This window comes from Corvus hawaiiensis, chromosome 7, assembly GCF_020740725.1.
Source record: "Corvus hawaiiensis isolate bCorHaw1 chromosome 7, bCorHaw1.pri.cur, whole genome shotgun sequence".
In the NCBI taxonomy this organism is placed as follows: domain Eukaryota; kingdom Metazoa; phylum Chordata; class Aves; order Passeriformes; family Corvidae; genus Corvus; species Corvus hawaiiensis.
The window spans coordinates 24,615,721-24,642,803 of record NC_063219.1 but is presented as its reverse complement, the minus strand read 5'-3'; the positions used below and the strand labels follow the sequence as shown (position 1 = coordinate 24,642,803).

General features: G+C 61.7%; 2 protein-coding genes across 7 annotated transcripts in view; both read left to right on the top strand.

Annotated features, from left to right (window-relative positions):
• The first annotated feature begins 1,766 nt into the window (after positions 1-1,766).
• DES (desmin) lies at positions 1,767-7,222 on the top strand. The gene is made up of 9 exons (XM_048310031.1): positions 1,767-2,409; positions 3,903-3,963; positions 4,131-4,226; positions 4,316-4,477; positions 4,564-4,689; positions 5,389-5,609; positions 5,743-5,792; positions 6,072-6,154; positions 6,276-7,222. The coding sequence occupies exons 1-9, from the start codon at positions 1,859-1,861 to the stop codon at positions 6,315-6,317; spliced, it is 1,392 nt and encodes a 463-aa protein (XP_048165988.1). The 5' UTR covers positions 1,767-1,858; the 3' UTR covers positions 6,318-7,222.
• A 2,024-nt stretch (positions 7,223-9,246) lies between these two features.
• Positions 9,247-27,083, top strand: part of SPEG (striated muscle enriched protein kinase) — a 39,044-nt gene continuing 21,207 nt past the window's right edge. The window contains exons 1-7 of one of the 6 annotated variants that reach the window (XM_048308725.1): positions 17,092-17,447; positions 20,632-20,671; positions 21,748-21,761; positions 22,179-22,268; positions 22,530-22,911; positions 23,982-25,501; positions 26,479-26,622. In XM_048308725.1, coding sequence (XP_048164682.1) covers positions 22,559-22,911; positions 23,982-25,501; positions 26,479-26,622 — 2,017 coding nt within the window. In that variant the 5' untranslated portion in view covers positions 17,092-17,447; positions 20,632-20,671; positions 21,748-21,761; positions 22,179-22,268; positions 22,530-22,558. Of the gene's footprint in view, positions 10,042-17,091; positions 17,448-20,631; positions 20,672-21,726; positions 21,762-22,178; positions 22,269-22,529; positions 22,912-23,981; positions 25,502-26,478; positions 26,623-27,083 lie in introns of those variants that run through there. The other 5 variants (XM_048308723.1, XM_048308724.1, XM_048308721.1 and 2 more) reach the window with 5 other exon arrangements.

Sequence of the window (27,083 nt, the reverse complement as noted above, 5' to 3'; positions counted from 1 at the left end):
CCTTTTAAAGGCAGGCTCTTCCAGGCAGCTTGTACCCTCTGGGAAGACGCCACATCACTCTGCAACTGGGTGGCTGGGAGAGGTTCCAGGGATGGGGGGCTTGGAGGGGCAGAAGGGATGCAGGGCACTGAGAATCTGCCCACCTGCATGTTTGTGGGACCCAGACTTTAGCTGTCTCCCCAAGCGACACAGAGCAGGGAGGCAGCAGGGAGGAGTTCTCCCAGGGCCGGGTCAGTTGAGAATGCTTCCATGACCAAGTCTGAGCCTTTGCCTGATGCTGATCCTGCCATGGGTGAGCCATGGCATTTCTTGGCATCTGCCTTACAGCCAGGACTGAAGGCTGAGAGGTGCAGGGCCAGGCAGGGCTGAGTGCTGTCCTGCTGCTGAGTCACCCTGTGCCCAGTGGCACAGCAGTCCCCTCCAGCAGGGCCTTCAGGGACAAAGGCACTGGGGCCGAGCCAGCTGACGTCAGCCAAAACAGCCCAGCTTGGACAGAGCTGGGGGTCACCAGGTGTGCTGGGGAGTCTGGGGAGGAGGGGGTGCTGCCCAGGCAAGGGGAACCCTCATGAGGGGTTCCCCCAGCACAGCCACACTCCCTCAGGATGTCCTTTTTAGGTGGCATGGGTTTGTGCAGGGCCGTGAGGGTCCCTGATGTAGCCCACCGTTTGTCCAGGAAGCTGCAGTGGAGTTTTCAGATGGACTCAGAAATTACCCATTCTGGGAGTTTTTGGGGAGCTGGGCTGGGCTTTGTGATCCCCAATGTACTTCCCGGCCAAAGGGGAGACTGAGGAGACAGGGCAGAGCCTGCAGTGCCTCGGGATAACCTGGGGACCTTGTTCTGCTCTTAGGGTGATGGGGATCAGAGGGGCTGCTCCAGGCAGGGTCGCCATCCAGCTGTTCTCTCCACACGCCTGGAGCAAGAAGGGTTAACAGAGTGCCTCCCCCACTATAAATACCATGTATGTATGTCCCACACCCCACGAGTATGAGCTGGGAAGGCTATTTCGGTTGAGTGCCTGCTGCTTTGGGAATGTGCCGGAGCGAGGACAGGGGCTGACGTCACTGTCACTGGGACTTGGACCCAGCACCTGCTCGGGGTCACTCAGCAGCACTCCGAAAACACCCAGACCCTGGCCAGTGCTCAGCCCCCCATGTCAGAAAGAGAGTTTGGGTGCTGGGTCAGTACAAGCACACTCAGGGCAGGGGTTCCCTCACATCAACCCCGCTCCAGGGCCCTTCCTTGCTCACTTTCTCGATGGGGGGGCTGGAGTCTGGCCCCACATGGAGACCTGAGCCATGTGCTCTTACCAGCGGGTGGGTCAGGGCATCATCAAGGGCCCTTTGGGGTGCTCAAGACCAATTTGGGGACCACGACTACCTGGCATGGGGCTTGGCTCAAGGGGATCAATAGATGTTGTGAAGGTCTCTGTTCCCTTCTTTCCCTCCATGGCGTCAGCCTAGGCTGTCTGTCTGTCTGTCTGTCTGGGCCCCCTGTGGGTAGCACTGCACTCTGACAGGGGGGTCACCACCAGCCTGCCCCACTTCCTCCCCTCGCACCCTCAGGGTTGGGGCAGAGCCGTGGGGGCCGATGTCAAGGCCTCACCAGGGAACTCTGGGGTGCCCAGGGGCCCTCGCTTTCCGGGGGGTGCGGGCAGGTGAGGGGCAGTGGGCGGGGGCTGCCGGCCACCCCCCCCGCAGCAGCATCCCCCAGCCGCCCGGCAGCAGGAGGGGCGGGTGATGTCAGCAGGATACAAATAGCGGCGCGCAGTCCCCTCCCGACGCCTCTCCGAGCTGTGCCGGCCGCTCGCCAGCCCTCCGCCTGCTCCCTGCTCCGGCCTCGCCTCCCCACGCCGCCACCATGAGCCAGTCCTACTCCTCCAGCCAGCGGGTCTCTTCCTACCGCCGCACCTTTGGCGGCTCCCCAGTCTTCCCTCGTGCCTCCTTCGGGGGCAAGGGCAGCAGCGGCAGCTCCGTCACCTCCCGCGTCTACCAGGTGTCCCGCACCTCGGCCGTCCCCAGCGTGTCCACCTTCCGCACCACCCGTGTGACACCCCTGCGCTCCTACCAAAGTGCCTACCAGGGTGCTGGCGAGCTGCTGGACTTCAGCCTGGCAGATGCCATGAACCAGGAGTTCCTCCAGACCCGCACCAATGAGAAGGTGGAGCTGCAGGAGCTCAATGACCGTTTCGCCAACTACATCGAAAAGGTGCGCTTCTTGGAGCAGCAGAATGCCCTCATGGTGGCTGAAGTGAACCGCCTGCGGGGCAAGGAGCCCACCCGCGTGGCCGAGATGTACGAGGAGGAGCTGCGGGAACTCCGGCGCCAGGTGGACCTGCTCACCAACCAGCGGGCTCGTGTGGAAGTTGAGCGTGATAACCTGCTTGATGACCTGCAGAAGCTCAAACAGAAGTGAGTGGGGGGGCCCTGGAGAGTCCCTGTGGGCATCCATCCGTGCATCTCCATCCCTAGGGGTGGGTAGGGGCAGAGCTTGCTCTGGCAGCCCCTCGGTTGCTTACTGCTATCCTTGTGCCTCACACTCAGAGCCCATAATGACCCCAGTACTCTCTCCCCCTTGACCACTTTCTGGTTACTGAGGCAGCACGCAGAGGGTAGAGTAGCTCCCATAGCAGGGGTGTCCCCTATGCCCTCCCTTGCTGTGGGGCTGAGGCTGGGCTGTAACACCACAGGACACACAGAACTGGGAGATTGAAGTGCACCTCACCCCGGGGTCCCCATCTCTGCTCACACTGGGGAGGGCTGCTGGGCCCATGGGTGAGCTGAGCTCTGTGGGATCAATGGACAGATCGATGCAGTCAGGCAGGCAGAAGTGAGGGGGCAGATAACCCGAGGATGGTGCTCCATCAGCTCCAGATGTGAAGGAGGGAGGAAAGGAAGTGGCTGTACTTCTGAAGGCCAGGGATGCTCCAGGCCTGCCGTGAGTGTCCATGGTGCCCTGTGGGCAGTGGGAGACCCCAGAGATGCTGTGGACCTGGCTGATGCTGGGGAAGAGCTGTGGCACCAGATCCAGTCCTACACCTGTGGGGATTATCCACAAGGGTGGACAGGCTCAGGGACCCCCCCAGGGACTGACCAGCATGGGGAACCTGGCAGTAGGGGTAGATACTCGAGGAGAGCTGTATGTTCTGGTGATGGTCTGCACCTTCCCTCCTGGACCCTGTGCCCTGGGGACACCATCCCCTGGGGGTGACACAGTCTGCTGCCTCCTTCTGTAACCCCAGCCATCACCACAGCCAGCCAGCACTGAGGTCCTCCCTGATGCTGGGGAGCTGGGGGTGGTGGCATGAAGGAACTCTCAGTGACAGGGGAGGAGCAGGGTGCAGAACAAATGGGTGTTGGGTTTCTGCCACCCCATGTGCCAGCACAACCTGGGTGCCTCCGTCTCCTCCCCGCTGCCTTTCCGCTGGCATGCAGCCTGCGGGACTGTCCCCTCCGCTGGCACAAGTCTGGATCTCCAGTCCTGACCTGAGCCTCCCCCACAGGAGTCCCCACTTCACACTCCATCCCACAGCATTGCTGAGACCTCTCTGTGCTCCTGCTCTCCCTGGGATAGCTCAGCCGGTGGCCGTCTCTTGGACCCCCTGTGCCAGATCCTGCACACTGTCCCCCCAGCTGCTGGTCACTCTCCCCTATAAGGGCTGGGGCAGTGCGCGTGGCACTGAGCTGACCTCATGTCTTTGTGATGTCTCCGGCGTTGACTATAATAGGGAATGGGAGGAAGAGCCCCTGGCCCCCCGCCAGTCCTCTGCTGCCTGCCGGGAACAGAGGACAATCTGTTTTCTTCCTACTGGGTCATGCTGGGCTTAAGGACAACTTGGGGGGACATCACCACGGAGGGACAGAGCTTCCTCCAGACCCCCCTAGCCTCCCTTCTCTGCCTACAGGCTGCAAGAGGAGATCCAGCTGAAGGAGGAGGCTGAGAACAACCTTGCTGCATTCAGAGCTGTGAGTACCCGTCCCCGTAGTGTGGCATGGGAACACCACCTTCCTTCCTACCCCCATCTCCCCCCAGCAGCCTGGCCCCAGCACCAGGGCATGGTCCTGGACACACCTTCCAGCCCTCGTGCTCTCCCTGCAACCCCCCACTATCCCTCATTCTGTGTCCCTCCCAGGATGTGGATGCAGCCACACTGGCACGCATCGACCTGGAAAGACGTATCGAGTCCCTGCAGGAGGAGATCGCCTTCCTCAAGAAGGTGCACGAAGAGGTAGGGCAGAAGTGGCCCCCTTTTCCAATGGAACTCATGGGGCAGGGAAAATGGAGTGGGTGCCCTGAGATGTGACCTTGTCCACGCAGGAAATCCGGGAGCTGCAAGCACAGCTGCAGGAGCAGCACATCCAGGTGGAGATGGACATCTCCAAGCCTGATCTGACAGCTGCGCTGCGGGACATCCGTGCTCAGTATGAGAGCATTGCTGCCAAGAACATCGCCGAGGCCGAGGAGTGGTACAAGTCCAAGGTGTGGGAGCAGCGGGCTCCGGGCTGGCCCTGGCACAGCGGGTTCCATCTCGGTGGTCGTGCCCACTGACCATGGTCTCTCCCCAGGTGTCTGATCTGACGCAGGCAGCCAACAAGAACAACGATGCGCTAAGGCAGGCAAAACAGGAGATGCTGGAGTACCGGCACCAGATCCAGTCCTACACCTGCGAGATTGATGCCCTCAAGGGCACGGTGAGCTAAGGGCAGCATTGGGAAGATCCCCAGCTTCCCTGCAGGGACCTGCTGCTCCAAGGCTGCTCAGGGACCTCTGGGACATCTCTGGGGTGGGGGCCTCTTCCCAGCTCTCTCAGTTGCTACTGTGAGGGGCCTTGTACCCCACATTTGGGCTGCATGTCCCCCAGCAGTGGCCTGAGCTCCTGCAAAGTGTTTTGGCAGAGTCCTGGAATCAAAGTGCAGATTGTAAAATGTGACCCAGCCTGGGAGGCTCCAGGCAGGCGGGCACAGGGCTTGGGGTGTCTGGTTGCAGGCTGGCAAGGTGGTTGCGAACAAACAGGGCACAACAGTCCCATTCTGGCACAGTCATGGTCACAGGAGCCAGCCAGCAGCCACCAGTGGCACCCCCAGGCAGCCATCCCATCCTTCTGCAGCTCTCTGTGCCCTCTTCCTTGGGCAGGATGGCTTTGCTGGAGGGCCTGGGCACCAGGGTGCTGGGGTTGCCTGGTACATTCCCAGCTTGCCCCCATCAGACCCTGCTGCCCAATGCTGGGCAGGTGTGGAGTGTGACAGTCACCCATCATGGTCCCACCTCAGCTGGACAAGACCAGGGCTGATCATGGCTCTCCCCAGGATGCCCTGGCATCCCCAGTCCCCACCCCAGGTGACCCCTGGCTCCTCTGGGTTCCCCCCTCACTGAGCACCCCATCTCTCCAGAACGACTCGCTGATGCGCCAGATGCGGGAGATGGAGGAGCGCTTCGCGGGGGAGGCCGGTGGGTACCAGGACACCATTGCCCGCCTGGAGGAGGAAATCCGGCACCTGAAGGATGAGATGGCCCGGCACCTGCGTGAGTACCAGGACCTGCTCAATGTCAAGATGGCCCTGGATGTGGAGATCGCCACATACCGCAAGCTGCTGGAAGGCGAGGAGAACCGGTGAGTGGAAGGGAGGCAGGCCAAGCTGGGGGGAACAGCAGGGTCAGTGGTTTTTTGGGGGTCCAACTTTGTGAGCACACACCTGAGGGCTAGGGCTGGCTGGCACTAAGCTTTCCCCTTTGTGTTCCCACAGGATCAGCATCCCCATGCACCAGACCTTTGCCTCTGCACTCAATTTCCGAGGTGAGCACCACTCCGTGAGGAGGGGAAGCTGGGACGAGTCTTCTGAGTTCCCCACTTTTGGGGCAAATGTCCCTCCTGGGGGGTTGTAGCCAGGCTGGCAGGTTGGGGACACACGGGTGCCACACAGAGCCCCTGCTGTGGGAGCACTTGTTTGGGTGTTGCTGTGAGCTGGAGGGGGTTAAACCAAGGCTGCTGAAGTTCCCCAGTGACCCCAGACCCATGCTGTGTCCCCATGCCGTGTGTCCCGGTGGTCCCATCCCCTGTGTCCTCCCCCTGCAGAGACCAGCCCAGAGCAGCGGGGCTCGGAGGTGCACACCAAAAAGACCGTGATGATCAAAACCATCGAAACCCGTGATGGGGAGGTGAGCGCAGGGCGGCACCGGAGGGTGGTTGGGAGGCAGGGGGCCGAGCACGGCGCCTGATCCCGCACTCGGGGCTCTGCTGTGGCATTGCACGGCGTCTCACGGTGCCTCTCTCCCACAGGTGGTGAGTGAGGCGACTCAGCAGCAGCATGAAGTGCTGTAGAGGAGGCTGCTCCAGCAGCCCACCGGCACCTTCTGTCCCTGCCTCCGTCCCGCCGCCATGCCCCCCTCCTGCCCCCCACCTTGCCTCTCGGCGCTCCCCCGGCACTGCCTGAGGAGTCTCCCCCATGCAGCTGCCTCTGGGCCCCCCACACCCCCCGGGCTCTCTCCTCCGGCTCCAAACGGCTCGCTCTGCTTTTGCAGCTTCGCAGCGGCAACGCCAGCGTCAGGATCAGGCCAGGGCCGGGGGCGGCAGGAGGGAGGGACGGGACAGGTGGGAGGGGCTGGGGGGAGCAGGTGGTGGCCTGGGCCAGCTCCATGGAGAGCCGGACGGTCCCAGCAGCGGGTTCTGGATCCCCCCACAGGCCCCTTCCCACGCTGGGCACAGCCTTGGGTTTCATCCCACACGAGTGGGGACCCATCCCCCTCCACCAGCACCGCCGGCCCCCCTGGAGCTGGCTCTTCTCCAGGTGCACGGCGGCGATGCTAGGGGTGGGGAGAAACCAGGCGTGGTCTGGGCTGAGCCCCCTGTTCTCTGCCCAGCTCAGAGCAAGGGGGCCCCAAGCCTGCGTGTTCCCCCAGCCCTGGGGGGCTCGGGCCCTTCGCTGCCCCCGGCCCCAAAGGCAGCCCCGTGGGGCAGAGGAGGGCAGTGCCCGCCCCCCCCCGTGGCGGGGACCCCCAGCAGCAGGAGGCTGCACGGGGCCAGGCCCATGAGCCGAGAGGGTACCTGTAGGTGGACACAGGAGAGAGGAGGAGTGAGTAAATGGGAGAGAGGGGGGAGAGAATGAGAGGAGCTGGAGAGAGGCCCGGGGGGCCAGGGCAGGCATTGCCACCCCTTGCCCCAATGCACCCCCACCCCACCACGTGTATGAGACTCTTCAGGCGGCTGAAATAAACAGCGGAGCATCACCCTGTCCTCAGTGCATCTCTGGGGCGGGGGGGGGGGAGGGGGTGGTGGGGAAGCAGCACCTGGGGGAGGCATCACAAGGGCCGGGTGGATGGAGGAGGAAGCAACTCCTTGGGCTGTCTCGTCCCTACGCTGCTGGGCCCCCAAAAGGTGTGCGTTCCTCACACTGAAGGTTCTCGAGCATTTTGCTGCCTCAGGTGGTGGGTAGGAAAGTCCTGCTGGGACAGGGAGCAGTGACAGCTAAGTCCTGAGCAGGTTTGAAGGGGCTCTGGGTGATGGTTCCGTATTTCCCCCACACACCTAGGGTTAACATACCATGTCCCAGTGGTTCTCAGCTCCACAGCCTTTTTACCCCCACTTAGGACAGCCCTGCTCGAATCCACACCTGCCTGGGACTTTTCCAAGCCCCTCCAAGTGTCACCAACCTGCAAGCAAAGCCATCCTCACCCCTAATCAACCTCCTGCCCTGCACCCTGTGAGCATCAGACCCACCACCCTATTCTTGCACCCCAGGCTCAACCTCTGGCCTCAACCTGCCAACACCATATGCCCTCTTCCTCCCAACACGTGCCCCGCTCCCTGTGGTCACATTGTGGGCATCTTGGCTTCAGCTCCTTGATCCCAGCGATGGGGGATGCTGCAGTGGAACCCAGAGTTGAGCATCCCACGTGGGAGAGCAATTCAGGGTTGCTCTGCCCCGGGAGTTGTTGGAGGGTCCACGAAACTCTGCCAGGCAGCAGATCCCAGGGAGGGTTTGGCAGGGGTCGATATTTTAGGGACAAGGCCTGTGCTACTGCCAGCAATGGGGAGTGGGCTGGGGGTGTCCCTGACGGAGAGGCCAGCGTGGCAAACCCCAGCTGGGAGGTGTTGGACCACAAGGCGTATCTCCAGCAGGTGGCCCTGTGACATCGAAGACAGTTCCCAGGTTGCCTTGGGTTGGGATGACACCTCCGTCCCCGTCGGCCCAGGCTGGCTATGCCAGGGTTCAGCCCCTGGGGGCAGGCAGGCGACAAAGCATTCCTTTACCTGCAGGACAGGGAGGAGCCCCCGAGGCCTCTCCTGGGGCTGGCTCAGCCACTCTGCAGACGGGCTGTGGGTCTAGCAAGGCATCCCACTCCATTGTGTCCCAGCCATCCAAGCTGGGAAATCCTGGGATCTTCTCCTTGCTGTTGATGCTCCACTGATGCTGGCATCCTTAGGCTGGTGGCAATGGGCTGTGCCAAAGCCGTCGAGGCTGGCTCGCAGCTGGGAAGCACCGTGTGGAGTCGCTGGCTCCCTGCTCCCGCAGATTTACAGCCCCTGGCGAGGGCGGCTAGGGCCAGGTGCCGAGGCGTGTGCCATGGCTCCAGGAGATGGGGAAGCCCTGCCTTGCCCAGGGATGGCCGGGCAGCATCTGGCACAGACCGGCCCTGACTGCTTGCTGCTTGGAGCCCGGCAGTGTGGGCACTCTCATCGGGTGCCCCAAAGCTGAACAGCTCCATGCAGGGCTGGCCGGGACCCACACTGCCCAGGGCAGCGAGGCAGGGGCTCAATAAGAGAAACGGAGCCTTGATGTGTTTGCAGCCTTCCGGGCAGGGAGGATTTGTGGCGATCAGGGATGCTGGGATCCCCACCTCTCCTGTCTGCTGGGAATGGAGCGAAGGGGCCCTGAAGGGCTGGCTCCTGCCCGGGGTCTTGCGTTGCAGGAAGCATGACGGTGTCCTTTCCCTGCACATGCCGTCAGGGTCTCTCTCTGCCCCGATCCAATGACACTGCCGGAGAAGGGGAAGCGGGGGAGGAAGGCTGGGTCCCCCCCGAGCCTCTCAGCTAATATGGAAAGGTGCTGGCCCTTTTCTATCTTTGCAAGTGGAGCTGGGCTTCAGGGACGGGGCAGCAGGCGCAGAGAGGGGGAGCCCAGCCAAGGAATGTGACATATCAGAGGCAGCTGCCACTTCAGGAGAGGGGGCAGAGGGAGCGCAGCTCGCCGGGGGCTGCGCGGGACGGGACGGGTGAGGGGGGGGACGCCACGGCCCCAGCACGGGGACGGCTCAGCGAGCGGGCAGCACCCGCGGGACTCGCACCCAGGCCGGCGAGGAGCAGGTGCCGAGGCGCTGGGCGGGCTTGGGGTTGCAGCAGAGCATGGGGTGTGAGTGCCACACTGCACCGGGAGCTTGGTGAGTGGCGGCTGGGCGAGCAGGAACCCGAGTCCCAGCCTAAATATAGCCCCTTGCTTGCCCACAGTGCTGCGACCTTTGGGGCTGCAGCCTGTGGGGGGAGGCACAGAACCGGACGGCATTTGGACTGGGGGGTCGCCACTACCCCAGCGTCCCAGTCACCCAGCACCCCCAGACTGCAGGCAGGGGGAGAAGAAGGGCACAACGTGCTGGTTTAGGGTGACAGGGGTCGCGGGTGGTGGTGGGGGAGCTGCAGACTATGCACCGAGCACAGGGACGCAGCAGCATGAGTAGGGCTGGTGGGGAGCCTCGGGCAGCCCCGCCGAGCCCTGGCATCCCCCCGAAGCGCGCCAAGGTCACAGCAGAACCGGGGCCGCCCGAGGAGGACTCGGCTCGCCTGGCAGCACCGTGTTTTGTGAGGAAACTGAAGAATGCAGCGATCGGCACCGGCTGCGACATCCGGCTGCGAGTGGTGGTGGTGGGCAACCCCCGGCCCAGCCTCCGCTGGTACCGAAACGAGGAGCAGCTGGCCCAGGGTGGGGAGGAGTATGGCACCCTCTGGATCCGGGACAGCAAGAAGGAGGATGCCGGTGTGTACACATGTGTCGCCGAGAATGAGCAGGGAGAGGCCATGACCAGTGCTGTGTTGGCCATCATTGACATGGAAGGTAAGGGTGACGTGGCCACCAGCACGGCCGTGCTGGCGCAGACCTTGGCACGGGTTTGCCGAGGGCGGCAGCAGTGCTTTGCAGGCTCCTGATGCAGTGCGTGCCCTGCGGCCAGACAGGGCTGCTGAGCTTTGCTGTGCCCACCCTGCTGCAGGCTGGGGTGCCCGGTGCCGGCAGCACTGGGGTGACTCTCCAGCCTGGAGCGAGCATGTGGCTGCAGTACCCGCTGCCAGGCCAGGCTGGGTGCCAGGACTGGGCACAGAGGTGTTGGGAGCATGTGATGCCAAGCCTGCTGGGGCAGGAGGAGAGAGAAAGAGAGAGAGAGAGAGAGAGAGAGAAATGGGGATTGGGCACATGGTACTGGTGGTACCACCCACCACAGCCACCAACATGGTCCTCAGTACCCCCCCCACCAGCTGCCACGGGCAGAACTCCCGCGGGATCACCATCACAGCTTTACCAGGCACTGGCATTGCACTGGCTGAACTCGAACGCCGGTGGGCTGGGAGGAGGAGCCTAACATGTGAGAGGCAGGGCTGACAAGTAGGTGGAGCCTATGCCCTGCGGTGGGCGAGACGTGGTAGTTAATTAGCCAAGGCAAACTAACAAGCATTTGCTCATCCCTGTAGCAGCCCGTCTGCTCATCACCATCACCCCTGGGTGCAGCAGTCAGGCACGGAGTGCATGGGGACTGCTGCCCTTGTATGGATGGGCCTCGTCCTGCAGGTTTGGGGCTCAGCTCCCTCTGCCCCATCATCATGGAATCATGCAATCATAGAATCATAGAATTATTTATGTTGGAAAAGACCTCTAAGATCATCAATCCAACCGGTAACCCAGCACTAGTTACCAAGTGCCAAGTCCACTGTTAAACCATGTCCCTAAGTGCCACATCTACATGTCTTCTGATTACCTCCAAGGATTGTGACTCCACCACTTCCCTGGGCATTCTGTTCCAGTACTTCACAACCCTTTTGGTGAACAAATTTTTCCTCATGGAGGATGGATGCCACCTCCCTAGGGCATTGAAGGCCTGAGTGTTGGGGAGCATGGAGGTGGGTGGCACTGCTCCAAGATGTGAACTCTGCTGTCTGCATGGGGACAGTGAGGACACGGAGTGAGGGAAGCAACACTGAGCCCTGAGGCTCCAGGGAAGGAGCTGCAGCTAGGACTCTGCAGCACAGGAGGCACACCAGAGATGCTGCAGCTTGAGCAGGGAACTCGGTGACAGTGGCAGGTCAGAAGAAGCCTTCACAATGCTGAAGGGGAGCACTGGAGGTGTTGCCCTCTGTGAGCCAGGAGTCTGGAGAGGTGGTGTTTGGAGGATGGAGAAAAGTTCATATGCAGGTCAGGAGCCTGGTGGGGTAGCAAGAGGAGCAGTGAAGCGTGCAGCAGGGGTTCTGCCCTGCAGCGAATCTGTGTGGAGTCACTGTGCATCACACCTTTGGGGACCATGGCACGGTGCAGTTGGATGTGGGGTGAGATGTGTGTAGAATGGGAGACGTGCACTGCCCCGGGGAAAGAGCAGCCTGTCCTGGGTGGGCAGCAGAGGGGTCACCCTGTTTTCATGCTCAGGTGTGCAGCTGCACCTCTCCATGGCCACACCGGCCCTGGCCCCACTGCTGCTGCCCAGCAGCACGGCACAGCCTGATTTCCCCAGGTGCCCGTTCCCATTGTGCTGACGCACTCTTCCCTGCTCCCAATTCCCAGCCGCCGGCCCTCACCACCGCCTTTCTGGGGCAGCTGAGGGAGGGACGGAGCAGCCAGGATTGCCTAACGTGCAGTGTGAATGTCACCCTGCCTTGGGCACGCCTCCCAGCAGGCTCTTGGCCATGGATGCACCACCATTGAGCAAACAGCCACCCAAAAAGGCATCCCTGGGCCAGAGACACCTCTGGAGCCATGCAGGCTCTGGGGCACTGGGCTGAGAGAGGAGCAGAGCAGCCCCTGGTGTGGCTTTGTCCCTGTGCCAGTGCAGAACCGTCTTTGTGGTGTGCTGTGGCAGTGCCAAGGGAGTGCCACATCCCACCAGGTGCTGGACAGGTCTCCAGGGATCACGGAAGTGATCTGCCATATCCATATGCCACGGATAGCTCTGCCATCCTTGTAGTACTGGGAAGGGACAGCCCGTCCTTGTTCCCTGGGGCACTCTGTGAGCTAGATCATCAGCCACCTATAGGGCAAGAGGGATGTGTGCAGGGTCCTCAAGCAGGATGAACTCTCTCTGGACTTGGGGTCCCAGCCCCCTGTGTCCAGAGATATTGGAATGCCCTTGCTCCATTGGCAAAATCAGGTCTTTCTCTGGACTTGGGGTCCCAGTCCTCTGTGTCCAGAGATGTTGTGGTGTCCTTGCTCCATTTGCCTCTGACGGGTAGGGGTCTCTGGAGGGCACAGAGCCCCTTTTCTCCCTGGTGCACGGTCAGGCTGAAGATCTCCATGGGGCTGGCATTGGGTCTCTCCAAGGTGGCTCAGGTCACTGCTGGTAGCCTGGGGGGGCTCCGGGTTGCCCATCTCTGTGCTCAGCCTTGGAAGCTCCTCCTGCACTAGCTCAGCAGTCCCCCTTGCTCACACAAGCCCGATTTAGCTCCTCTAATCTCTTGCCCTGAATCTGTCGCTCCACCCCACTAATGATTTTCTCCTGCTCTTCTCCCAGGTTCCCTGCATGCATCAGTGCTTGCTGTGGGGAGTGGAGAGAGCATGTGTGGGGCTGGCCAGGCAGCCAAGTGCAGGGGCTACCAGGGCTACACCATCCCCCCTGTGCCACACTGTCCCCCGCTGTGTCCCATTGAGCTGCCCCTCTCCTGCTACAGGTTCTCCCTCATGCCCCAGCTCCATAGGTGCACGTGGAGTGCACTGACCCTTCTCACACCAGCACCAGGCCGGTCCAGGGACTTCCCAGACCCACCCAGGGAACCTCCAGATCCTTCCAGCCAGCCCTGGTCCCTACCATAGCTTCACTGCTCCTAGGCTTGCTAAAGCCTTTATCACCTCTCAGCTGCATCTCCTGAATTTTTTCCCTGTAAACTGGATTAAATCACCTCTTAAGAACCTGAGCTAATCTCCTTTTAAAGCCCAGCCCTCCCTCACTGTGCCAGCACTGCTTGATCCTCCCCATCCAAGCTGCCTCTTGTTTCAAGGTTGGATGTGTCCATCTTGGGCTCTCAGTGCAGGGTCTTGCACCGTTTGCCTCCATCTGCACTCAGCAATCAAACTGTCTTGGAACCTTTCCTCTGCGCAGGAAGCAGCCTGGACTTGCCTGGATTTGGGGGCAGGAAAGGAGGCAGAAACTCCCTGTGTGTGGTGGCCCTGCACAGACCCTTCCTGTGCGAGGAATTACAGTGGGGCAACATGGGCATAATTTTTCAGCTGATGGTGCATGGCAATTGTAATGGAGCCCACTGGGGATGGCTGTGCTGACAGTGTCCCTGGTGGCTCAGGATCCCTGGCCATTTATCTCAGTGCCTAATTTAATCCCATAATTTGCAGCGCCATGCCCATGTTTAATGCCAGCTGCCCCGGAGTGGCTCCCACCTCTGCCCCCATCCACCTGGGCAGGGGGCTGGTGTGGTGGCCATGTGTGCCAGGTTCCCATCCCAGGGTCTGTCGGAGCGAGACGTCTGCTCCCAGCGAGCAGGGTGGTGAGTGCAGCTGTCCAGTCAGTCACCTCCACCCCTGCCCTCTCGCCTGCTGCTGGAGGGTTATTTTTGCTGAGGAATGTGCCATCCCCTCGGATTCTGGCAAGCTGCAGGGCTTGTGTTACAGGCAAGAGGCCGAAACCCAGGCCTGCAGTTGGGTAAATATAGCACCAGTGTTTGGGACTGCATGAGGGGACGACAGCCTTTTCCTTCTTCCAGGGCTGCCCAGCACTCCCAGTGCCCTTCCTGCCTCCCAACACCAGGCTGCTGGCTTGTGCCCTGGCATGGCAGCACTGGGAAGGGGCTGGTTGCTTCCACCCTGCTGCCTGCACTCTTGCCTGCTTTCCCCCAGAGCATGCAGCCCCTCACTCCCAGCTAGGGGGTATGCCGGAGGTTGGCAGGGCAGGGATGTAATGCCTTCTGCCATCCCGCTCCATGTCCAGACAGCCAGAGCCAAGGTCACATTGCTGTTTTGCATCCCTGTGTTCTCCGCCTGCAGTGAGCAGTGTGCTCAGGCATCCTTCTTGTGGCAGCAAGGGAGACGATGCTGAAGAGGGCACTGGGGTGTCCCAGCCCTTGGGAGAGGGGGGACAGCACAGCACTGCTCCTCCACAGGGTCAGAAAGATGCTGTGGCGCTGCCCTGCCCAGGGACAAGGGACATTCTGCTGCTGTATTTATTTCCCCTGGGGACAGAGCTACGGTGGTCCCCACTTACCCAGGCTCTCAGCACATCCCCACCTCCCGCCGACCATCCCCAGCAGCTCCAGGAGGTGCAAACGCATGAAAAATTCATGCCCAGACCTCCTCCTACTCGAGATGCCGCATGCACACACCGCCATCAATTATTCAAGCACTGAGACAAGGGGGCTGCTGGCTGGGGCCAGGGGCAGGGGGCTGGTGCCAGGCCAGAGCTGTGGTGCACAGTCAGGACCTGTGCAGTGCAGCCAGGAGGCCCAGCAAGGTGTGGAGGGCTGTGGTTCTTGGAACAGTGGAATTAATGCCGCATTTTGAGCAGGTGTTTGCTGTCTGGTTGCTTGGGGCCGATGTGTGTCCAGCAGGCAAAGCTGGAGCTGGGTGGAAGTGGGGCCACCTGCTCCAGGTCTGCCTCTTGTCCATGCCACAGCTGCACTGGCTGCCATTCTCTGTCCTGGGTCCCTGACCTGCAGAGCAGCAGGGCACTGTCAGGGCCACCCCGGGGCTGGGCCAGGGCAGAGGGGCTGCCCTACTTGCAGGTGGCCATCACCTCCCATAGGGCACCTTCTGCAGTGACTTCAGCTTTGCCCTGGTGGGGGAATTTGCAGGTGCTGCTGCCACTGGAAAGGACTTTCAGTCCCTGCAGCAGGTGCAGCCTCTTGGAGGTGACCCAGCTATTCCCAGGGGTGCAGCATCTGTGGGATTGCCCAGAGTCACTCCTGAAGCTTTTGCTGAGGGGTGGCTACAGAGTCACAGTTGCAGGGGAGAGCTATGGCCAATGGGCAGCAGGTGTAGGATAGTCAGAGGATATACAAGTGACTGTTTTGTCTGGACAAAGGTGGTCCTCCCTGCAGCCAGCCCTGGGGCTGTCCTTGTGGGTGTTTCGGTGACAGCACCCTTGCCCTGGCACCACTGTGTGACAAGTCCAAGCCTTGGTACTTCTTCCCAGCATCCCTGATGAGTCTTTTAATCCCACTTGAGTGTGAAAAGAAGGCACAGGCCGTGTGTCTGCAGCAGGACCACATACATGCACAGACAGGGTGAGAGCACCTGGCAGGGAAACCCTGGGTGCAGATACACAGTTCACCTCTTTATCCAGCTCTGGCTCAAGGGTACCCATCTTTGTCCCCATCCAGGGCTGGGGGCCCAGCAGAGACCTCTGTCTCTGACAGGAGATTCCCTTAATGCCAGCTGTAGCATTTGTAGGACTTGTCTGACGCGCAGGGTCTCCACGGAAACCCCGCAGCATCACTCGAATTGTGGGACTGACAGAAATGTTGTATAAACAGCTCCTTTTGTACTGGGTAATTTGCAAGTTATTATGGAGCCATGAAAAGCCTCACGTTTGGAGTCATGAGCTGGGAGGGGAAGCAAAGAAAAGCTACCAGGAGCTGCCAAGCATCATGGGGAGCGTGATGCCTGTGAGCAGCTCCTCGTGGAGTGGCTGGCTCCCCAGGGGACAGGTGAGCAGCATGGGGACAAGTGCTGGGTGGGGAGGCCTCCAGCAGTGTCCCCATGGATGCTCAGCAATGGGAGGGGGCAGCTCAAACAGACGGTGAGGCTGGGACCTTGGCAGCCTCTCCAAGGGCCTGGAAAGGGGGCTGATGGATGATGCAGGGCTTGGTGAGATGATGAGGCAAGGTGTCAAGAGCTATGGGGCACCAAGAGCTGTGGGGGGCATGGCAGACAAGAGAGAACCTGCTGAGGCTGTGGGGCTGGGACTGCCCCTCTGGCTTATTTGTAGCATCACCCAGAAAACTAGGATAGGCCAGCAGGGCTGGGGATGGTCAGCTGGGGAAGGTGTGCCAGGGTTGTGCCAGCACCCCAGGAGTACTTGTAGGTCTTAATGTCCCTGATCAGCCTCACTGGGGACTCCCACCCACAGCTTCTGTCCACATCCCAGGAGCCCCATCACAGCTCAGTCCTAGGCACAGAGTCCTGCTCTGAGCTGTGCCGTGGCTCCTCAGCTCAGCATGAAGGGAGGTCTTGTGATTCACGCCACATGGACAGGGACAGCAACCTACCTTCCCAGGTCAAGCTTGTGTCCTCATCAGCCACAAAGCAGTGATGCTACCCCAGGGCTGAGCAGTCCAGCCCTGCAAGCCCATAAGGGTCCTGAGGCACCCGGGGCGCAGGGTACAAGATTTGCCTTGGCACTAGCACTGGGACTGGAGGCTGTGTGGTTTGCCAGAGGGATTGGTGTGAAGGACTGCGCCCATATTAGCTTCTGTCCATGTACAGCTGTGCTGTGACCCACACCCGTGTCCTGGTAAGGGGATCTTTCTGCATTACTGATGACTGGAGGATGTGGGTGACTGAGCAGAGAACTGGCAGAGTGATGGTGAGCCTGTATCTTGGCTGGGCAGTGCCATGGCACACTGCAGATGGCTGCTGGGTGCAGGGTTGTGGCAGCTGTGGCAGCAGAACTGCCCTGTTTGGGAGCCATTTGGGGACAGCACACAGAGCGCTGCTGTGGTGTGTTGTTGCTATCCCAGTTGGTCTGCATGTGGGGGCTGTAGTGGGGGGCTGTGTCCTAAGAGAGAAGCGCAACCCCTGTCCTGGGCAGGATGGACAGGTGACAGGGAACAGTGGTACAGCTGCACTGCCTGGCAGGGGTCTCAGACCCCTGGGTGCCGTGTAGACAATGCCAGGGGTGGAGAGGCCGTGTACCGGCCTCAGACACGCCCCCTTCCTCCCCTCTACGACGGCGGCCCTCGCCCCCCACCACCTGTGCCCCTGCCTGTCCCCCACCGCTGTCACTGTGTGCCAGGGCTGGCGGGGAGGCGGAGGCGGAGGCAGGCGGGGGAAGGATGAAGGGAGGAGCACTCCAGTGATGCTTCATGCTCACAGCTCCAGCCCTCCCGAGAGCCCAACCTGGCGAGCCCCTTCCTCTCCCTCCACCGTTCCCGGCTGCCGGTAGTGAAGGATGCTCGGAGCATCGCTTGCTGCCGCGACGTGCTGACAGCGGGGACCCCGCCGGGAGCGGGCTGCCGTCCTGCCGGGCCTGAGTCCGTGTCACCGGGCCAGCAGGGCTCTGCAGAAGCATGAAGAAGATCTGGGTGAAGAAGCGTTTCCAGGTAAGGGCTCCAGGCTGCTGTGCCGGCGGGTGCCGGGAGAAGGGGGCAGTGCCGAGAGCGCATGGGGATGGGAATGGATGCTGATGGAGACGGGGATGGGGATGGGAATGGGAATAAGGATGGGGATGGGAGTGTCCCTCCAGCCCTTCCGTTGCCCCCTGGGGCTCCTCAGGGCTTTGCACATCACCGGCTTCAGCCCCGCTTGCAGAGCTGCCAGCTGCTTGCCCGGCCTCACCAGCCCGGGCAGGAGGGGCAGAGGGCAGAGGCTCAGCACCTCCTGTGCCAGCACCCGGGCTGCGACCCCCGCCGGGGGCTCCCCCCACGCCCCTCTCTGCCCTCTGGAGTCGGGGCAGCAAATGGAGGCTGCTCCATGGCTCCCCCCAGCCCCACTGCCGGTGGTCACGGAGCTGGAGACGAGGCTTTGCATGCGTCATCCCCTCCGCGTCAGGAGCATGCCTGGCACAGGCAAGGCTCCTTCGCGGGCCCGCTGCACGCTCCGCTGCCGAGCAAGGAACAAGGACGTCACTTGGCCTCAGCGGGGGGTGGAGGATGGGGAATATACTTCCAGGAAGCCCCCCGCCCCCGATTCCCCAGGGCACACAAGCCCAATGCGGGCGCATAGCCTCCCCGCTGTCACTGCCTGGTGGCCCAGAAGGGACTGGGAAGGGGCTGTCACGCGCAGCCCCTTCCCAGGGGTGCAAGATGCACGATGGGACACAGGTTCCCAGGGAGACAGGTGCTGAGGGTCCCTCTGGGGCAGGGTGCTATGCACGGCCTGGCTGCCCCATCTGCCTTCGGGGGCAGCAAGTCCAGGGGCTTGCCCATGTGGTAGGGCAGGGTCCTGCACCACTGGCTGAGGGGTATCAGAACAGCCACAGTGGCTGTTTCTCTGCACCAGGCAAGTTACTCACTCCTCCCCACCTCATTCCATCCCTGCTCCCTGTCAGCCTTTCTCACACAATAGGCACCTGTGCCATGTGGTGCTGGGCTCCACGTGCCAGGTGGTGGCAAGCTCCATGGTCCCAGGAGATCCTTCACTCTCCTGGGATCCCTTGGTCCCATGGCCATGGTGAGGGATGCTCCATGCCTGGGCAGGTGGATCCATGCCTGGCACAGGGGAAGGAAACAACTCCAGGTCTCACCCAGCTGCCTTGTAGTGCAGGGTTGAAGCTGGATGTGGATCCCAGCCAGCTCTTCTCTCTACTCCATAAGTAGGGTAGGCTCTTCTCTCTACTCCATAAGGCTGGGTAGGCACAGAACGTGCTCCTGGGGCTCCTCCACCCCTTTTTCCAGGGTGCAAATGAAATCCCATGCAGGAGGATTACCCCCACTCTCTGTCTGTCCCCGTCACACAGACCCTGACCCCACATCAAGCCCTGAGCTGTTCCTGCCCCCTTTCCATCTCTTGACCTAGGGGAGACCCTGCATCACCCAGCATTTTCCCCTTTGTGGGCTGCAGGTGGGTGCTGTGCTCGAGGCAGGTCCAGTCTATGGGGTGCCCTGATCCTACAAGGGGCCCTGATCCCATAGGGACTTGTTGTGAGGTGAAGGGGGGTGTGCTCAGCTCCTCTGCAGCTCTGGGCAATGCAGCCCAGCCCAGGCCCACTGGGTGCAGTCACCATATTTGATGGGGAGCCGATGGCACCTGTCCCTGGGGAAGCCACAAGAGTACCCGATAATGGCACTCAATTGCATTTTCATTTTTTAATGGGGGAATTATCCGCCGATGGTGCAGTTAATCACTCATCTTTCTCTGGCCTGGAAGACGGGCTGCCAGCCAGAACTAGCCCAGTCAGCCGAGAAGGGGAGGTGAAGCCTGGCTCAGCCTGAATACAAATATGTCTCGTGCAGCCGCTGTCCTCTGGCCAGCACTGCATGCAGGCAGGGGTCTGGTGGGAGCCCCTGAGTGCTGCCCATGTGCAGGGGCTGCTGCTGCAGTGGCAGCAACTTTGGGGCTTGGGAAATGAGCCTGCTGCCATTTGAGGACAACTAACTGCTGGCCACGCTTGGCCGTCCATCCCTGGGGTCTGGCTGTCCATGACCTGCTTGGGAGCTGGAGGGGTAGTGGGGCAGGAGGGGCTGGTGGAGCAAAGGGCTTCAAGACTGTTGGGTGTCCAGCCCTGGGCTCCATACTGAGGAGACAGGGCATGGGCCATCAGTGTCCTGGGGAGACCCTGTCACACAGACTGGCTGGGAAGGATGCTCAGTCCTGGCAGCTCAACCCTGTCTGCACTCCCCATTCCCACTCCTGCCTGCCTTGGAGATCACCCCGTCCCTCTGCTTTCCTGGGATACAGCGTCAGTGCACACTGGGTCTGGCAGACAGGCTGCCCTCAGTTGGTCCCTCCCCTGGCATGCAAGTGCCCAGCCCTGGACTGCAGCACAGAGGGCAGCCAAGTTGGCAGGGAGCTCCTGGTGCTTCCACCCCATGCTCAGGTCCCACCTGCCTGCCTAGACGGCATGGGCGAGCGCAGCCCCAGTGCTTCCAACCCTGCACCAACAGGCCAGGCCCGTGCTGCCCGGCAGCCTCTCTCTCAGCTGGCCTGGCCTCTCCAGGGGATGGACGATTCTGTTCCCATGCTGGGACGGTGGCCACGGTGGAGTCTGGGCCAGTGCCTGGAAGGCATTTTGCTGGCCAAATTCCCGTGCTGGCTGAGTGGCTTTGAAGGGGCTGCAGAGCACTCGGACACCAGCCCAGACAAAGACTTTGCTGCAGGCTATGCCAGCTGCAGGCAGCAGTTCTGGGGCACCTGGGATGCCCAGGGCTGTCACTGTTTGGCACGGGCTGTGACACAAGGCTGGGGTGCGTAGTGCCATGAGCAAGGGGACTCTGCCTGCGTGCGCGTGCGCACAGGTGTGTGTGAGTGTGCATGGCTGGGCATGCGCTACACGTGCCCACCTACACCCATCCATTTCTGCGTGTGCGCGGGGGCGTGTGCCTGTGGGTTCGCTGTGGGTGCGCAGCAAGGGTGCATGTGAGCGGTGGCAGGTGTGCCCTGCCCGTGGGAGGGCGTGAGTGGCACGACGTATGCCGTGCCAGGGTGCGTTTGTGAGCAGGGTGGGTGTGAGCGGTGCTGTGTGTGCCGGGATGGGCTGTGTGCGTGTGTGCCGTGCCACAGTATGCGTGCGTGGCAGGTACGTATCGCCATGCCAGGGGTAACGCTCTGTTCTCTTTTCCTTTGCAGAAGACTGGCCACTCGCGGCGCTTCGGGCGCTTCACGCATGGTGCGTTGAGTTACCAGGACCCGACTCCCCCCACCGCCCCAAGCATGCTGGGATGGGGTCCACCACCATGCTACAAGGGGCATCAAGCAGAGGCTGGGCAGGGCTGGACTGCATCTTGCAACCACAGAATAGTGTTCTGGTCATCCAGGGGCTCACAGCGTCCGCCATGCAGCTGGTCTGCTCCTGGCCCTGAAGCTCTTCTTGCTCAGGGGCTGCCATACTGGTGTGGCCAGGATTGGGAATCTGATGCAGTAGAAGTTCATGGAGCAGCTGCTCGTGTGCTGGGCTGCTGAGAGGTGGCTTGGAGTAGGGAGAAGCGGTGTGGTCCCCCGCACGCCTTAACAGTGCAATGGAGAGGAGCAGTGGTGGAGCTGGGGACATGTTCCTCAGTGCAGGTGTTTGTTGCTGCAGCTTGTGAGGGCTCAGGCAGTGGCAAGGAGGAAAGTCAGTCCTTCCCTGGCAGCACGGCACTAGCTTTCCTGGAATGGGACATTAGGGTGATACTGAAATGGCCTTGCCACATCCTGCCCGGTGGGGGGCAGCTCTTAGTGATGCCCTCCCCTGAGAATTTTGGCTTTATCAACCGCACTTGTACGGCACTTGCACTGGTGGGGCAGGGGATGCACTTGTACATGCCCGGGGAGGCTGTGTGCATACGGACAAACATGTCCGTGAGCTCCAGCATCCCCAGGAGCTCTCAGCTAGGGCACAGACTGGGAGGGTCCAACCCTAGGCTGAGATGCACTGCGGAGCAGGGATGTGTGGATACTGCAGCGATGAGGCCAGCAGCTCCAGGGACAGGGGGTGGCTGTCCTGCTGGGCAGGATGTGGCTGTGGCACCGGGAGGGGATGGTGCTGTGCACTGCACAGGTGGGACGGTGTGTGCGAGGAGAGGGTCTGTGTGCAGCACTGGAGTGATGTGCAGTGAATGTGGAGTGGAGACATGGTGGGGAAATGCTGGGGACAAGGGCCCCCCTGCTGCCCCCCGCGTCTCCGCAGGCCGGGCCGATAACCGGCTGTTGATGTCTCTCTCTCTCTTGCTGCCCCTATGGAAGCGAAGTTTTCCGCTCCTGCAGGAAACAAAGCTACGGTAGGAAGACCCCTTCCCGATGCCATCTGTGTTCCCATAGTGGGTCCTGTGCCCCAGCCTGCCACCCTGCCCCATCACTTCCACTGTCTGCTTGCCCTGCTTTCTTGTCCCCGTGCTGCTTCTGCTAGCTGTGTTCCCACTGCTGGCACTGCCTCCCTTCCTCCCATCATCTAACACTGTTCCTGCCTGCTTTGCCTGCCCTCTTCTGCCTGCCCTTGCCCTGCTGGACTTTCCCACTCCCAGTCCTGCCTTTCCCTACTGGAAGCTTGTCCTGCAGGTCACAGTTATGCCTCCTGCCCTGGAGCTGCCTGGGCACTGCTCTCCTGCTCCTGGAGCCAATGGGTCTGCAATAAGCAGTACCAGTGTGGTCTGCTGTCTCTCTGTACGCTCACTCCCTACTCTCCCCTCCCACCGCAGACTCGGAGACAGGTGAGGATGAATCCAGCGACCCCCAGGTGACACAACGCAGTGATCTCCAGGATGAGACGGCCTTCAGCACCCCCACGGGTGAGCAGGGACACCTGGCTGGCACTGAGCCCTGACACTGGCTGCTGGCCATGACTCCCCACAAGGCCTCTGCTGGCCAGGCTTTGGGGTTGTCCATGGAGAGGGAGCTGTGATCCACCCACGCAAAGGGGAGAGGGCTTGAGGCAGCAGGGTGCTGCTCAGGACATGCTGGGACACCCCGTGGTGGGTCAGCCCTCTCTGAGCAGGGTGCTGAGCTTGTCCCCACAGGCACCCAGTCTTGGCTCATCCCTCTTCTCTCAGGTGGGTCTGACACTCTCGTGGACACCTCCATGAACACAACGCCGACCTCGGTGCTGGCACTGTCACAGGCAGAGGAGCGCTCCAGCTGGTCAGGCAGCCAGCAGACCGTGGTGGAGAAGGAGACGGATGCCAGCCTCTCTGCACGGGGACCCTACCTCCGTCCCACTGCCTGGCTGCAGCCGCAGGGAACCCCAAGGCAAGCAAACACGCCGGCCCCACGTGGCGCCGAGGTCCGGCACCTGGGCGTGGAGCCGCTGGTGCGGGCGTCACGGGCTAATCTGGTGGGCACGAGCTGGGGGTCAGAGGATAGCCTTTCGGTGGCCAGCGACCCGTACGGCAGCGCCTTCAGCCTGTACCGAGGACGGGCGCTCTCACTCCATGTGTAAGTAGCCAGGGGAAGCACACGGAGGGGACATCGCGCTGGGGCCATCTCCTTCCAACCCCTGCAGCCATCTCCTTCCCTCCACCTGGGCTTTCTTTGCCTTCACCATCCCAGAGGAGGAGTGGGGACTCTGAGCAGTGGGCAGCCTGTTCTCGGTGAGAAGGTGGGAGCAGCGCAGGCTGGGGCTGATGTAGAATGGGGTCCCTTTCTGCTGTGGCCAGGTTGAGGCTGGGGGTATCCCCTGTGCCACTGCTTGAGCTGCAGGACCCCACCCACAAGGTTATGCCAGGGGTATTCTCCCATTCCACCCCGCCATGGTGCTCTGTGCAGCCCACAGTGTGGGGAACTGGAGGTGCACAGCAGCCTGGGGCACACACTGGCAAGTGTTTGCCACTCACAGTCCCCACTGTACAGGGGTGGCAGCAGGGTCCACGGACGTGCTGCCTCCCCACGTCCTGCTGATGTGCTCAGAGCCCCCGTCTCTCCCTGCCACCTTTGGTTCCCATACCTGCAGGCCTACTCCTTTGACCTCCATCTCGCTCTTTTTTTTGTTTAAGGCTGCTTGTTCCACCAGAACCTCATCTCCACCTTATGATTTCCGCTCTGCGTTTGCTGAGCCCCTCTGGGGGCAGTGGGATAGGAAGATATGCCCACAACAGGATGTGCACGGGCAGGGCTTTCAGCCTTGGGGCTGCACCGCCTCAGCACACCAGGACACCCCAGCAAACTGGGGCACCCCTTGAGCCCCTGGTCCTGTCTGCATGGTGGTCCTGGGGAGGCGACTCACTGGATATCCCAGCATCACCCTGCTGCTCCACATGAGTACCCCTGTGCAAGGGGTCCCAGCAGCCCAGGACTCTCACCTAACCCAGCCAGCTCCCAGTGGTTTTGGGGTGACCAGATGCCCTTGCTGGGACCCCTTGAGTCTCCCCAGTCCCAAGGCTGCCCTGACTGTTTGACCCCCTTGCCATGCCCCATTGGGCACTGTGGTGCAGGTTGGAAGCTGGGATTTAGCCAGGCAGGTACCAGGGTGGTCTCTAAGCCATGCTCCTCTGTCTCTGCCCTTGCAGCAGCATCCCCCAGGGAGGCTACCGGAGAGATGACCTCCACAGAGGCCCTGTCTCTCCAAAGCCTGGCGCAGAGCCCCCGAGATCCCCCGCTGCCCTGCCACTGACTGCCAAGCCACCCATCGTCCGCTCACCATCTCCTCGTGCTGGCACATGCCTGCAGCCGCCCGCTGGCATCGTGCCCCAACCTGCTGCCCGTGGCCCTGGCGTCCCCTCCTTCACACCCGTGACCCCTCGCAAGAAGTCCTCAGTGCCGGTAGAGTACCAGGACATTGTTCCTGAGGAGTACGAGGAGAAGATCAAGAAGCCCAAGTCTTCTGGGTACTCACAGGGCAGCACACAAGAGTCCCGACCACAGACACCCATGAGTGACACCTCTGGCCGCATCTCCGTCCGGGCATCCCCCAAGCTGGTGCGCGCTGGCTCCAGGATCTTCGAGAGGCTGCAGTACTTTGAGGAGCGGCAGAGGAGCCTGGAGCAGGACAGTCCCTTTCCCGCACACTCCAACCTGCCCCTGCGCAAGACGCGCTCCTTCGACCAGCCTGGCACTGGCTTGCGCCGTGCCAGCACTCCAGGTGGCTCGCGGGAGGACCTGCGGGAAGGCGGCCGCTGGGAGCCAGGCAGCACGGCAGCGTGCCGGCGTTTGGCCTTCCGGCAGAAAGCCGCATCCTTTGATGAGCGGGGCAAGTTCGCCAACCGTGTCTATGCCATCGAGCACAAATTTGCAGAGGAGCTGACCCGCATCAAGCGGACAGTCTCCAAGCAGCAGCTGCGGCGCTCCCAGGAGCTGTGCAAAGCTGGGTTGCCCCCGGCACCCTCACCCTCAGTGAGCAGCGAGCCCCCTGCACCGCGTGCCCCCCGCACCTCTTCCTCTCAGGGCACCGGCGGACGCAAGGCACTGCCACCCAAGAGCTGCCCACCAGCAGAGAGCACACACGTCATCCAGCACCTGGCACTTTCCAGCGTAGTGTTGGTGGGACCCGATGGGGAGCCAGAGCCAGGGGGGCAGCGTGGGAAGAGAGCCCCAGTGGGGGGGGGTGGGGCGGCTGGACAGCCCAGCTCAGTGGAGGATGCGGGTGCCAGGAAGGGTCTGCAGCAAGAAGGCACTGGGGAAGTGAAGAAGAAGGAGCAGTGGCCGTTGGCGCAAGCCACCCCGCATGGAAGGGTGGCCCTCTCGCAGGCGGGTCCCGCTGAAGGCAGCCCGTACCCAGATGGAGGCCCTGCCCGTGGCCCTGGGGCACTGAGCGAAGCTCTGGCTGCCCGACTGGCTGTGCCCTACGGACTGTACCGGCGGCCGGAGACACCCACAGAAGTGCGGTTCCTGCCTTGGGCAAAGCCAGGGATGGAGCAGGAGGCCCGTCTGGAACGAAGCTGGGCAGGACAGCATGGTGTGGGCAGGGAGGTGGAGAGAAGGCAGATGAAAGTGTCGGAGAAGAAAGAGAGTGGCCGGATGGCTCAAGAAGGCAGGAGCACACGGAGCAAGGGGAAGGGACGCCGAGCCAGGCCCACCTCTCCAGAGCTAGGTAGGGGCATGGCTTTCTGCCCTCCTGCAGGCACAGGGCTGGCCTGGCCAGCCCCTGGGTGGGTTGGAGGACCTCCAGCCTACCCCTGGGAGGCATGGGGAGCCCTTGGATGGAGCGGAGGGACATGACTCTGGAGGCTGGGGTGGTTGGCACCAAGCAGTACCATAAGACAGAGCAGCCTGGCTGCCAGTTTGCTGGGCCTTGAGGTCACAACACTTCTCCATATCTCTTACCTGGCACAGGAAAGATACAGCATGCTGACTTCCGGCACACACACAGCCCTGGTCTGGGGCACAGACATCCACTGCAACTTGTCCTGTCTGGGCCATGCTTAGTGGTCCAGGCAGGGCAAGCCCAAGCTTCCCCAGGGGATGCTGTGGTGGCTTGGCTGGGGGAGAGGTGTCCTGCCCATCCCAGCATGCAGCAGTTAGACCAAACTATACCTGGGCTGGGAGCTTCTTCTAGGCTGTGCTCTAGCCAGGGAAATGCCAGGCCCACATGTCTGAGGCTCCTGGCACAGCCCCAGGACTTCTGTCCATGTGGTGGGGCCATGAGAGGAGAGGAAGCTGGGAGGTGGTTGCTGATGTATTGGGGTACAGCAGCCAGCATCCCATGAGGGATTGTGGGCATCCCTCCAGGGCAGGGGATGCAGCTGGCTATACAACCCTCCTTCTTCCACACCCCACTGTTACGTCATCTCTTACACCCTATGGGGATGTACAACATACTGTATGCTTCCTGCCCTATGGTCCCCTGTCTTGTCCCTGCTGCCTGCTCTGTGCCATGGTGGACCCTAATGTGGCCTTTTCCTCCACTGCATGGCCCGAATACCTGCTAGTACCCCAGCAAGGGTGTGGTGCATGTGGTGGCAGGGATGAGCAGTGGGTTGGGAGATCCACTGCATGCAGCCCAGCATGGCACAGGACCCGCTCACTTCACCCTGCTGACAGCTGTGGGGCCCATCTCTCCCTGTGCAGAGTCCTCAGATGACTCCTATGTCTCAGCGGGTGAAGACCCCCTGGAAGCCCCCATCTTTGAGATCCCCATCCAGGACATGGCAGTGGTTGTGGGGGCAGAGGTGCTGCTCAAGTGCATTGTCACGGCCAACCCCCAGCCAGAAGGTGAGCCACCCTGGGCATCAGGGGCACGAGCATGGCAGAGGGACTCTCCGCATGTCCATGTCCCACCTGCGCTGTGCGAGTGGGACACCCAGCGCTGAGCTGGGTATCTCAGGGGAGGTGATGTGTCCACCCTTGGAGCACCCCTTCTGCCCTTCCTCCCCTCAGACAGGAGTGAAGTGCTTGGGCACCCCCTGTCAGGACAGGGTGCGGAGGACAGGGTGCCTGCTGTCCCCCAGTGCTGGGCTGGGCTCTTGGGAAAGTGGGAGAAGGGCTACCGAGCCCTGCGAGGGCAGGGACGGGCGATGCAACCTGGTCCAGTGGGTGGCGTCCCTGCCCCTGGCGGGGTAGGTGTTTTTGGAACTAGATGATCATCAAGGTGCCTTCCAACCCAAACCATTCTATGATTTTCCGATGCTCTGGGCTGCTGTTGGGACAGCTCAGGTGGTTTCCCGGGGGCAGAA

Coding starts and splice junctions, on each gene's coding strand:
- DES (XM_048310031.1), top strand. CDS start 1,859: ATGAGCCAGTCCTACTCCTCCAGCCAGCGGGTCTCTTCCTACCGCCGC. Junction 2,410..3,902: donor CTGCAGAAGCTCAAACAGAA/GTGAGTGGGGGG, acceptor CTCTGCCTACAG/GCTGCAAGAGGAGATCCAGC. Junction 5,610..5,742: donor CTGGAAGGCGAGGAGAACCG/GTGAGTGGAAGG, acceptor GTGTTCCCACAG/GATCAGCATCCCCATGCACC.